This window comes from Haliotis cracherodii, unplaced genomic scaffold, assembly GCF_022045235.1.
Source record: "Haliotis cracherodii isolate W230 unplaced genomic scaffold, xgHalCrac1.p SCAF_5, whole genome shotgun sequence".
NCBI lineage: Eukaryota > Metazoa > Mollusca > Gastropoda > Lepetellida > Haliotidae > Haliotis > Haliotis cracherodii.
In genome coordinates, this window is record NW_027266308.1 from 68,759,947 (window position 1) to 68,774,005 (window position 14,059).

Genomic DNA, 14,059 nt, shown 5'->3' on the forward strand with positions numbered 1-14,059 from the left:
CCGGTGAGTGGTACAGGATTGGTATGTAGACAGGTGGACCTTCCGGTGAGTGGTACAGGATTGGTATGTAGCCAGGTGGACCTGTTGGTGAGTGGTACAGGATTGGTATGTAGACAGGTGGACCTGACGGTGAGTGGTACAGGACTGGTATGTAGACAGGTGGACCTTCCGGTGAGTGGTACAGGATTGGTATGTAGACAGGTGGACCTGACGGTGAGTGGTACAGGATTGGTATGTAGCCAGGTGGACCTGTTGGTGAGTGGTACAGGATTGGTATGTAGACAGGTGGACCTGACGGTGAGTGGTACAGGATTGGTATGTAGCCAGGTGGACCTGACGGTGAGTGGTACAGGATTGGTATGTAGACAGGTGGACCTTCCGGTGAGTGGTACAGGATTGGTATGTAGACAGGTGGACCTGACGGTGAGTGGTACAGGATTGGTATGTAGACAGGTGGACCTGACGGTGAGTGGTACAGGATTGGTATGTAGACAGGTGGACCTGACGGTGGGTGGTACAGGATTGGTATGTAGACAGGTGGACCTGACGGTGAGTGGTACAGGATTGGTATGTAGACAGGTGGACCTGACGGTGGGTGGTACAGGATTGGTATGTAGACAGGTGGACCTGACGGTGAGTGGTACAGGATTGGTATGTAGACAGGTGGACCTGTTGGTGAGTGGTACAGGACTGGTATGTAGACAGGTGGACCCGACGTCTTAGGCACCGTAATTCACTGTGCAGAGTTGTGTCACATCAGAATCTTACGGCCGTGGGTTCGAATCCTAGATTCGACCTGATTATGATCATTGGTGTGTCAGCACCATACCCGTGTTCGTGGGTTGTTCCAAAATGGTAAATGTCTAAGATCGGCATGGCCTCGGACTCTCTGACACGCCGTGATGTTCCCGGTGTACTCCTCAGTCAATCCCCTGGTTATTGACACAGGGAACCCACTGGGGAACATACTTATCATGGAATCATATTTGTACCATTACTCGACCCTTTATGCAAGTGTAATGTAAAGAATTGTCTGTCCGAAAAAGCCCATATCCACGTACATATTTGCCTACCCCGACTTCGTATTGTCAGATCTGCATTTCACCTTCAACCATGAAAGTGTGTCAAGCGCTCCTTTTCAGCGAGTCTCCCTTCTGAATTAAAATCAAAACCATTTCACCTGCTCTATTTGGTGGACTAATTACCGTCCTTATCTCTGTTGCACTCTGTCCGCTTCATCATATTGTTTGCCTAACAGCTTGGCAGGCTTTTATCACTATATCCCGTCGCGCTTGCTAACGCTGCGTCACTTCGTCATCAGCGCCAGCCTTGTACATCATTGCGGACAGAGCGGCTGCCTGTGTATAGTGCACCAACAATCAACAGTTATGAAAGATATATGTGTCCGTGATTCCACGACGAGCTGGAACAGCCTTACATTAACGGTATTAATTGTCTTCTTTTTTATCGCAATATGACATTAATTATTTAGGTGACTGAAGCTGACGGGTAATGCTACATTCGATTGGTAGCATATGCTCGCAAACAAAGTGTGTTAGTACACCCTGATGGAATTAAATCTGGGTTTGATGTATCTTCACAAATTCAGGGACGTCTCCATACAAATTCATTATCATGATCCATTCACAACGCGCAGGAACACACCTAGCGCTACGGCAATGAGCGATGATTCTTTATAGATATTATTCAGGGAGAGTGCTCGCGAGCAGCTGTGAAGCGACAACCGGATGTATAGGGTAATGACTCATCACCTCCAGCGATGACAGCGTACACTGAAAAAAACGAACGCAACCAGTGTGAAGACAAGGAATGACCTTCACCTCGGTGTGTTGACGGTGGTCCTGGGGTGGCTGTACCCGCCTCTGGTTGGCCCCGCCACGAAAGACCGAGTGATAAAGGAGGATATGGTCCGCTTCAAATTGGATATAAAAAAACGCTGAAGGATTTCATTATCCAACATCTTCAAGACACAAGACGTCACGGTGTCTATAAGTAGGCGACGTATGAACGTTAAGGGTTACCTAGGAAGGACAGTGTTACGTCTACACGATACCTTCCAACCTGCGGTTTCAGAAGACTTCAAAGCAACCAGATCCCCACTAGGCAAATCAGAAGCAACTTTGTTTGCAGGACAATGAGGACACGAAGCACCGATTGTTCCCTGCCTTTGGCTCTGCTGGTGTCTCTTTGGACGTGCGGACCTGACGTTGACGGTAATGTTTGTTTTGTTTGTTTGTTTGTTGTTTTACGCCGCGCTCAGCAATATTCCCTCTATACGACAGCAGTCTGTAAATAATCAAGTCTGGTCCAGAGAATCCAATGATTCGTGGCATGAACATCGATCTACGCAATAGGGATACGATGACATGCATAAACCAAGTCATCTAGCCTGACCACTTGATCCCATTAGTCGCCTCTTACGTCAAGCATGGTTTGCTGAAGACTAATTCTAACCCGGATCTTCACGGGTCGACGGTAATGTAGTATGATTCTTTCATACGGTATGAGTGTGTGGGTGTTTGGTGAGACTATTACGAATTTGTAAGGCAGGGTTTCGAGCGAAATTGGCCGAGAAATGAGTTCTATTTTTTTAAAAATCACACACACTTAATAGTAAAGGCTGTCATCGAGGGGTTCCGAAAGACTTCCAAAGATCCAGAAATGCCACCCTTACATATTTCTCCCTAAACGTAAAGTATCACACCCATACCAATCGTCAGACGACAGTGCAGTGTCCATCAATGCATAAATCTACACGATAGTGTCGTTATTTCCAATGAAAACTTTCTACTTTCTACTGAACATATTTGTTGCGTGAAAAGTTTGCAGGATTATGAACTTTTATGGATGCAGGTTATATTTCGGCGCAACCAAATACATGTTACATGCACTCTTTCGTCACAAGCAGAGCAGACGTCATCGGCCAGCTGTGGTGTTTTTCTCTTTGATTCTTGCTGAATCTATGTGTTGCGAAACCTTTCTAGAGATTTGACGATCCGACTCCACATTTCCCCACCAGGTGACCTAGCGCTGGCTGCTGGTACATTTCCCCGCCCGGTGGCCTAGCGCTTGTTGCTGGTACATTTCCCCATCAGGTGGCCTAGCGCTTGTTGCTGGTACATTTCCCCGCCAGGTGGCCTAGCGCTGGTTGTTGGTACATGACCCCACCAGGTGGCCTAGCGCTTGTTGCTGGTACATTTCCCCACCAGGTGGCCTAGCGCTTGTTGCTGGTACATTTCCCCGCCAGGTGGCCTAGTGCTGGTTGCTGGTACATTTCCCCGCCAGGTGGCCTAGCGCTTGTTGTTTACACACTACCCCGCCAGGTGGCCTAGCGCTGTTTGCTGGTACATTACCCCGCCAGGTGGCCTAGTGCTTGTTGTTTACACACTACCCCACCAGGTGGCCTAGCGCTGGCTGCTGGTACATTACACCACCAGGGGGCCTACCGCTGGTTGCTGGTACATTACCCCGCCAGGTGGCCTAGCGCTTGTTGTTTACACACTACCCCACCAGGTGGCCTAGCGCTGGCTGCTGGTACACTACCCCACCAGGTGGCCTACCGCTGGTTGCTGGTACATTACACCACCAGGTGGCCTTGCGCTGGTTGTTGGTACATTTCCCCGCCAGGTGGCCTAGCGCTGGCTGCTGGTACATAACCCCACCAGGTGGCCTAGCGCGGGTTGCTGGTACATTACCCCACCAGGTGGCCTAGCGCTGGTTGCTGGTACATTTCCCCACCAGGTGGCCTAGCGCTGGCTGCTGGCAGCTTACACCGCCAGGTGACCTAGCGCTAGTTGCTGGTACATTACACCGCCAGGTGGCCTAGCGCTGGTTGCTGGTACATTTCCCCGCCAGTTGGCCTAGCGCTGGCTGCTGGTACATTTCCCCGCCAGTTGACCTAGCGCTAGTTGCTGGTACATTACACCGCCAGGTGGCCTAGCGCTGGTTGCTGGTACATTTCCCCGCCAGTTGGCCTAGCGCTGGTTGCTGGTACATTTCCCCGCCAGTTGGCCTAGCGCTGGTTGCTGGTACATTTCCCCGCCAGTTGACCTAGCGCTGGTTGCTGGTAGCTTACACCGCCAGGTGACCTAGCGCTGGTTGCTGGTACATTACACCGCCAGGTGGCCTAGCGCTGGTTGTTGGTACATTTCCCCGCCAGGTGGCTTAGCGCTAGCTGCTGGTACATTTCCCCGCCAGGTGACCTAGCGCTGGTTGCTGGTACATTTCCCCGCCAGGTGGCCTAGCGCTGGTTGTTGGTACATTTCCCCGCCAGGTGGCCTAGCGCTGACTGCTGGTACATTTCCCCGCCAGGTGGCCTAGCGCTGTTTGCTGGTACATTTCCCAACCAGGTGGCCTAGCGCTGGTTGCTGACACATTACACCTTGAGCTTGTTGAAACTCCTTTAAGTCCATGATGCTGGACTACCTCGCAGACAAAGTCGATGTGAAATTTCGAGATGTTCCCCTCCTGGCTGATGTGTTCCCCTCCTGTCTGAGTCAAATTCAATCAATTATAGGTCATTTAGCCAAGACGTTAAACTTCAGCTTCAGATATAGTGATGATCTGATATCGTTCAATAACCATCAAATAACCAATCCAATTCCAGATATTTACCCACCTGAACTACAAATATAAAGGACCAGTGAAACACATTCATCTGTTTCATATTCATATCTTTGAAAACAATTCCCTTTATGTCAAACAATATTCCTGCAGCTCCGGCCCTTGGTGTCTACATTTCACAACTTTTGAGGTACAATCGAGCAAGCTCTTACTACCACGATTTCAAAGAGCATGATACGTCTTTTGTTAAGAAATTGTTTGATCAAAGTTACATTAAAGACCTCAGTATAACCTTCATAAAATGTATTATGGAAGTTATGTGAAGGACATTTCCGAACTTGACGTCCGATTCAATTATCTATATAGACTTGTGACATATGTCCCCGTGTTTTCGGGTGAAAAATTGACTTAACTTTGTATGTGTTTGTGACTAGTGCTACCTGTTGGGCAGGATACGCCCACCTCTTCGCGAACACCTACCATAATCTCTCTTTGATAGTGATTTCATAGGCACATGCTTCTGGTATAGTCGGGATCTTACAGTCGACTCTTCTTTGGACAAAGAATTCTTATGGATATGGAGAGGATTTTGTCGCCTTTACTTGTATTCAACTTTCAAATAGTCGGGGCGGTCGGGTAGCCTAGTGGTTAAAGCGTTTGCTCGTCACGCCAAAGACCTTGGTTCGATTCCCGACATGGGTACAATGTCTGAAGCCCATTTCTGGTGTCCCCCGCCGTGATATTGCTGGAATATTGCAAAAAGCGGCGTAAGAACCTAGGCACGCACTCACTCACTCAAATCGTCCAATTTACTTGTGTGTCGAGCAGTATTCCAGCAGCTTCAGCCTTCTCTGTTTACATTTCACAACTTTTGATGTACACACAACGTCATGTAGTAGACGACACCGACACCGACACCGACACCGACACTGACACTGACACCGACACTGACACCGACACTGACACCAGCACCGACACCGACACCGACACTGACAATCATACAACCAGCTGTATCGCGGAATAAAACAGAACCCCATTAGAAGATGTGACATGAGCGTATGTATGTGTTCGTATTAATACCTACCTCAGTTAGACAGTCACAGTGACAGCGGACCGCCTCCGTCGTCTGGTGGAAGAGCGTCCGCCAGAAATATGTGTCGAGTAGATACGGTTGTTTGCCGATAAACTAATACGTGTTTAATTAAAGATGTCGCAGATGTTAATATATAAATCTTGTGAGTAATGAAAAAAATCCTTCTATTTGTAGTTGTCTGTTGTAAGACTAGTCCACTTCGCGAACAGGCACAGGATTAACTGTCCACTTGACCATTAACGTTTGTTGTGTTAGACCTCATCGAGTTTGGTAAGTAGTTATTTGGGGAAGATACCATATTCACAGATTGCTAATGTCCGTCTGGACACACTGATCGAGAGCATTTGTTCGTTGCGTTATCTTTTCCCAATGTCACTATGTTAAAACACCGAGTTCTCGATGAAAGGGTCTGTATCAGCAGAAACAAGGCTTATGTATTATTCGTGCAAGGGAATTCCGAGGGGGTACCCCGGGAATGTGGAAGTAGACCGCCAGTGTTTACGTCATTCCAAGAATACAGACTGGTGAAAAACGTATGAACGTCAAAATGTATTTGCTTGTGATTGTCAGCTTCGTGATCATGTGACCGGTCTCTCGAATAATGGAAAAGCCTGAATCGTGTAAACGTTACATTAAGAACTGATGATAATTTTATCCAGGTTCGTTAAACGTGTATGAAATACAAGTATCGCGTGACTGTCATACCTCATACCTGACGGCCGTTAGATTTGGGATCTCGTACTGCCAGTCTCGCTCTAGCAACCGATTTGTATATACTTATAGAATTCCTAAAAGAAGTAAATATTTTTACAGAATAAAAATATTTTTAGAAATTCGAATACCAATTTGAAAATTGAGGGTAAGATAATTGCCTTCTTTTCCAGGTAATGTGTTTTATATAAACAGCGACCCACAAGGATCACGCTTAAAGTTATCCCCCGCTTGAGCACTTGCATATCAACACGCATCGACCAAGACTCCGGGGTGCTAGTTACATAGGCGCGGTTAAAGAATCTGTGCAGGGATGTGTCTTTGAGTCGGAGGAAACCATGGCGTCTACATGCCACAGACCAGTGAAGATCCGGGGTAGAATAGGTCTTCACCAACCCATGCTTGCCGTAACAGGCGACTATGCTTGTCGTAAAAGGCGACTAACGGGATCGGGTGGTCAGGCTCGACGACTTGGTTGATGCATGTCATCGATCCCAATTGCGTGGGTCGATGTTCATGATCTCAATCACTGGATTGTCTGGTCCGATTATTTACAGACCGCCGTCATATAGCTGGAATATTGCTGAGTGCGGCGTTAAACAACAAACCAACAACCAACAACAACCTGCCACAACAAGGTGTGTTTACTAATTTTACACAGCTGACGCGGTACTAGTGTTTTCTGTTGGCGTGCTGTCGGTGTTGTATTTGTCAGTGCCCCCCCCCCCCCCCCCCCCCCCTCCGAACGCACTTGTGTACATATTGGATGGGATTTTGTGTATATTTTCTCGACAAAAAGATCTACTATTTGAATGCCATTACCACGCAATTTATTAGCTAACCTTGATTCAATATTGTTCACCATTGAAACAGAAAAACGGAATCCCTATTTGAATCAAATTTCGGAACACAATTGCACCTTTCAACTGGCCCAGTGTTTTAATCCCTTATGACAACATCACATTGCATGCAGGCAACATCAAAGCAATTTATACTGATCTCCCGGTAAGACACGACAGAAAAGATGCCCTCGTCTCCAGAACCCAAGCCAACAGAATCCAAACCAGCGTCTACAGAAAGCCTACCCTCACGGATCTGTACTTTCACATTAACTCCAACCATCGTCTCAGAACTAAGACTGGCATCACCACATTCGTCAAACCAGCCATCAACCTGTCGTCTGCTGACCCCAAACCTGAGATCCAGCACCCCCGTCATGTCTTCACTCACCTCAGCAATGACCCGCCTGAACTCGTCGACAAAGTCATCCCCCATACTCCCCCCCAGACCCAGATCAGCGTCTTTCCGCATCGCCCTTCCCTTCACGGGAACAGCTTCACACATCATCAGCTGCCGCCTCAAACAGAAAACCAACTATGACATCTACGTGACGAGTACCACCTCCCTCAACACCCATGTCAGAGCCAACGGCAGAAACACCACCAAACCCCACGAACCCACAGGGTTAGCTTATAAACTTGACTAACTGTGAGTAAGCATGTCCCGGTGAACCAAAGGCTCAAATCAGAGTGTAAATCAGCCATCTCGGACCATATCAGCAACTGCACCAATCACATTAGTTGGAAAAAAACCATCCAAATCCTCTCGAATAACCTCGCTTCACTAAAAGCCAACTAGTAGAAGCAGTGACAATGACAAATGACAAATTGTTTATTTTTGTCTCATCGGAGATACAGGTTATAGGCACATACAATATTATGAAAGTACACTATAAAGTATCTCTGCCACCCACGATGTGGGACCATACATAACACATAGTAAAACAAATTGAGTAAAAACATATAAAAAGCAATTTAAATATATATGGTGTTATTGGTAGTGAGATTTTCTTCGGACAGCCATTTTGTAGCACATACTACCTAGTGTTGAGATAATATTATAATCATTTAAAATATATACAAGCTCAGTATAGTTATTTAAGTTGCCATTTGTGGGGTTAAATACTTGTGGAAGGTGGGTAACACGGATATCGTCATAAAGTGAGCAGTGGAGGAGAAAGTCAGTTTCATCTTCTACACATCCAGGGCAATATTTACAAAAACGTTGCTTAACCAAGCAGTCCAGATTCGCCGCCACAAGCCTTCTATCAACAGAGAGCTAGGCTAGTTCATCCAATCAGCCTACCATCAACTCAGCTAGCAATATGTTTTTCCAAACATTCCCCATTACGGTGGAATAAAGAAGTTGTTATCCGTCAACCTTTGTCTACTTTGTCACTGAATACTGAGGCTGACCCGCGCACTATTTGAACATACGTACTGCAGGCTGCACCACGAATCGCTAAATAAGCACCCTGAACACTGCATAATATTGATCGAAGCTGTCTGAACAACGCCTATTGATACGCTATTCTGCCCATGCAGGTTTATAAATCGACTAATATTTAGTGGAACGTTGCGTCATCAGTACCCAAGGCCGGTAAATCTCGTTGGTTTGACTTGTTATATTTTTACCTTCTTTGTCTTTCTATAATTGACAGTTGTTAATATACAGTCGGACCTCGTTAAGTCGAACTTGGATGTGTCGATTCCCCGGTTGTTTCGAACTGAACTTTCAGTCCCTGTGAATTTTTTCTATATTTACCATCCGGTTATACTCGATCTGTAGAACTGAATGTGTCGAATTCCCGGTTGTCTCGAACTGACATTTCGGTCCCTGAGAATACCTTCTATATATACCATCCGGTTATACTCGATCTGTCGAACTGCATGTGTCGAATTCCCGGTTGTCTCGAACTTATTTGGGAGTCCCATGTATCCAAATTGGTCATAAAGGTCTCCTTTTAACTGTGTAATAAAAGTGAAATAACGTCCACACTCCTATTGTCGCCAAACTTTCAACACACAACTCCTAACACAACTGACTGACCTCACCATAATTGCCGCAATAGCATCAAAAGTAGGATCTACAGTAACAACACTTGCATACTTGAGATAGATTGTTATGCAATTGTTCTGACTGTTAATCCTCAACATACCATATATATTCAGTACCATGTTCATTATTCAGCCTTGATTGACAACGGTATAAGGATCTACACCGAAACATCACCTTTACAGTAAATACAGAAGCTGTATCCATGTAGTGTATCTAATTTGTCATCCATCAACTTCCAGGTGTATACTAGAAACAAGAAATTGTATAATCCAAACCTTTTATAATGTATTCCTATTATATTATTTTTAGGATACGGAAACACGAGGGTGAGGGTCTTAACACTCATTTTCAACGCAAAATGATTAAAATGATATTAATATCATAACGCCTCCTTCTTTACAATTATACACAACACAATCGTGCCGGATAATCTTGACTGGTATTCTCTGACGTTGAGATTTTATATAGACAAATACATACAACACAATCAAACACTATGCACAAACATATACAATACTACGATATACTACACAATCATGTACTAAACAAATACTGATATCTACAACACAATCAAACACTATGCAATCATATACAATACTACGATATACTACACAATCATGTACTAAACAAATACTAATATCTACAACACAATCAAACACTATGCACAAACATATACAATACTACGATATACTACACAATCATGTACTAAACAAATACTGATATCTACAACACAATCAAACACTATGCAATCATATACAATACTACGATATACTACACAATCATGTACTAAACAAATTCTGATATCTACAACACAATCAAACACTATGCACAAACATATACAACACTACGATATACTACACAATCATGTACTAAACAAATACTGATATCTACAACACAATCAAACACTATGCAAACATATACAACACTACGATATACTACACAATCATGTACTAAACAAATTCTGATATCTACAACACAATCAAACACTATGCAATCATATACAATACTACGATATACTACACAATCATGTACTAAACAAATTCTGATATCTACAACACAATCATACACTATGCAAACATATACAACACTACGATATACTGCACAATCATGTACTAAACAAATACTGATATCTACAACACAATCAAACACTATGCAATCATATACAATACTACGATATACTACACAATCATGTACTAAACAAATTCTGATATCTACAACACAATCAAACACTATGCAAACATATACAACACTACGATATACTGCACAATCATGTACTAAACAGATACTGATATCTACAACACAATCAAACACTATGCAATCATATACAATACTACGATATACTACACAATCATGTACTAAACAAATACTGATATCTACAACACAATCAAACACTATGCAATCATATACAATACTACGATATACTGCACAATCATGTACTAAACAAATACTAATATCTACAACACAATCACAATTGTAACATAATCACAATCACAAAAATATTAGTAAACAGCACAATGATATACTAAAACTCATACCGAAATGTATGGAAAGGCGACGATGTCTGTTTAATTGTAATAATGTTGCGCTTTGAGGATACACTGAGTGTATGGACGCTAGCGCAAGTAGACATTATCATCTCTTAATGGCCGTCAATGATTTATGCATAACGCAATACAGGGTCAGCAAGGGGGGGGACGCCATTATGTACCACCTTGATTACAATGTGTGTTTAATTTGATGGCTGCAAATACAGAGTGTCAATTAAATCATGCTACAGATCAACACCATTGGCATGTAATCATATGTATCACCATCTATAACCGGGGGCCGCAATTCGCTATGCAGAGTTGCACGCCAGAAACCTATTATTGTGGGTTCGAATCCCGGCTCGCCCCGATTATGTTTCTAGGTTTGTCAGCACCATACCGTGCTCGAGGGTTTCACCAAAGTGGTAAACGTCTGAGACCTGCATCACTTCGGTCTTTCATCCCACAAGCTGACACGCCGTGATATAACTGGAATACTGTTAAAAGCGGCGTAAAACCCAACTCACTCACTCACCACAAGAAATCCCTGCCAAGAGCAGAGTCCATTGTAGATTCCGAATTGATCATAAGCACATGTGGTGCTTTTGTTAAACAACAAATTTATATCGATGAGGTGACAATTCTTTTTTTCTATATTTCCAAAGCAGTTGAAGCATTTGTGTGTGACAGAAGTGTGTAGATACGCAACTTTGATATTGATCGAATGTTGTTCGACAATAATTGCCTCGTGTGTAGTGTTTGGTTAAGGGAGGTTAATGGCGTTGCGTAGAGACACAGATCCGTGACGCGTTGCCCCGCTATTGATTCTGTGACACACAAACAGGACAGTCTATATGCACGTGGAAGGTAACAGATGGGCCGTGTAATGAGTTCATATGTTGGCCACTATATCAATAACGAGTTGAATGAAAGTTTTGTGTACCGAAACTGAAACGGACGCATAATGATTTCCCTGTACAGAGCGTTGATGGCTCGAGTTTCTTTGTTAGTTTGGTGTTTAAAGCTTCACTCAACAATATTCCAACTATATGACGGCGGTCTGTAAATAAATTAATCTGGACCAGACAATCCAGTTATTGACGTCATACGCAACTGGGATACAATGACATGCATCAAACAACCCGATCCCGTTAGTCGCCTCTTAGGACAACTGTGGTCGCCTCTCACGACAAGCATGGGTTGCTGAAGACCTATTCTTCACGGGGTGGGTATGCGTATTTTGCTGAAGTGAGCATCTAAACTAAGCGGCAAAGGAAAGTATAGGTTGGGAATTTGTAATTTTCCTAAAAACAGCGATAACTAGTGGAAAGTGGGTATTGGGAATATGACTGCCCAGGAACAGGTACCAAAAAAACACCTCACGCAAGCAGGTTCGACGCTGGCAAGTGTGAAATTGGCGTCGAGTGCTGTTTACTGATGAAAGTCGGTTTAACTTGTTTCGAAATGACGGCAGAGAGCGACTTTATCGACGCAGAGGGGAACATTTGGCTGCGGCGTGTATTCGAGAGGTCCATCCATTCGGCGGGGGAGGTGTCATGGTGTGGGGCGGTATTTGTTGAGATCTGAAGACTGATTTGGTGATTATACAGGGAAAACTGAACACTGTGCAGTACAGACACCAAGTGTTGCAGCCAGTTGTGCTTCCGTTCTTACAAAACCCACATCAGGGGACATTGTTTCAACACGACAATGCAAGGTCCCATACCGCAAGACTGACTCGGAACTTTCTAAACCGGCAGAACGTTGACGTTTTGTCCTGGCCTGCCCACTCACCCGATATGAATCCTATTGAACATCTGTGGGACCATCTTGACAGACAGATTAGAGCACGCCATCAGCCTCCCGTCAACAGACAAGAATTGCAGCAGGCCCTGAGAGACGAGTGGCAACGGATTCCAGTCCACGTAATCAGAAGACTGACGTCATCGATGAGGCGGCTTATCACAGCATGCATTGAGGCAGCTGGAGGTCATACACGCTGTTGAAGGCAACTGTGTCGACAATGAACTTGAAGTGTGTTTGACAATGTTTTGGTGACATTTCAGACAACTTTTTAAAATGAAATTTCTTACCCCACCATTGTTTACCTTGAGCTAAATTACCTGTGATTGCACAATTTCACTTAAACTGTGGTTGACCAATCATTTGTTACCCCTCCCTAGATTATATTATAATTCACAACAAAACCTCTTTTTTATCGATCATGGAACTCGACCTATACTTTCTTTTGCCGGCCAGTTTATAAGCATAAAAGGGAACAAAAGCCATTTCCATAATGATAGAACTATCTACTAAAAGCAGAGCAGATCGTTCAATTCCTAATCCCGAGCATGTGTTCATGAGTCACTATCAAATAGTAATGATGCCAGTTGTTTGCGAAAATGTGAGTTTACCCTGCCCCCACTAGTGACATTCGTCACAAACACATGCAAAGGCAAGTCAAATCTTGGTACATATGGTACAAATGGTACATATGGTACAAATCAAAATAGGGAATTGCACAGGACATCATTTTTGTCACTGATGCGTCATATTTTGAAATGTCTATCATAAAACCTTTGAAAGCTTTACAGAGGCCTTAAACGTAACCCCGATCAAAGAAAACGCCGTAGGAAGAGCATACTCGATTGTATCTCAACGTTATGAAAAATCACCACCAAAGACTGGAGGTGATTGAATATTGGTCGACATGAAGAGAACATTGACTATTGGAAAGTTGAAGTCACCCCCCCCCCCCCCCCCCCCCCCCCCTGTTCATCCATACTTATATATACCTGTCACATGAATCTATTTGCACTGGTGTAAATAGGAAACAGATGATGCAGTTGCACTAGACTCTCTAGCTCAGATGGGTAAATCGATGGAAGGGAATTTGCAATTTTACCATATTGGATAAAAAAAAAAACGTATTCGGGTACCTGGCACAAGGAAAGGACAGGTTCCAAACACACTCCCAGTGGGTCATGGCAACCCTTGCCGTCCGGTCCACCTGCCGTGAAAGAAGGTCATCTTCATAAAACAGTTGACGTTCTACGACCGTATAAAGACAAGCAAAGGGAAGCTGGTGATATATGAAAATGTCAGAAATCATGAAGTATTGACCAGGGACACTCAACCTTGTTTGGCAGGGAAACTGCTTGGTGGCGTTAGGCAACACAGTTTACTTTTTATGCAAAGTGTGTGTTTGTTTGTTCGTTTAACGCCGTACTCAGCAATAATCAAGCTA

At 44.2% G+C, this 14,059-nt stretch overlaps 1 protein-coding gene across 1 annotated transcript in view; it reads left to right on the top strand.

Annotated features, from left to right (window-relative positions):
• The first annotated feature begins 1,734 nt into the window (after positions 1-1,734).
• The window catches only part of LOC139443289 (glutamate receptor 3-like), a 37,912-nt gene continuing 25,587 nt past the window's right edge, over positions 1,735-14,059 (top strand). The window contains exon 1 of the mRNA XM_071224263.1: positions 1,735-2,234. Coding sequence (XP_071080364.1) covers positions 2,156-2,234 — 79 coding nt within the window. The 5' untranslated portion in view covers positions 1,735-2,155. The remainder of the gene's footprint in view (positions 2,235-14,059) is intronic.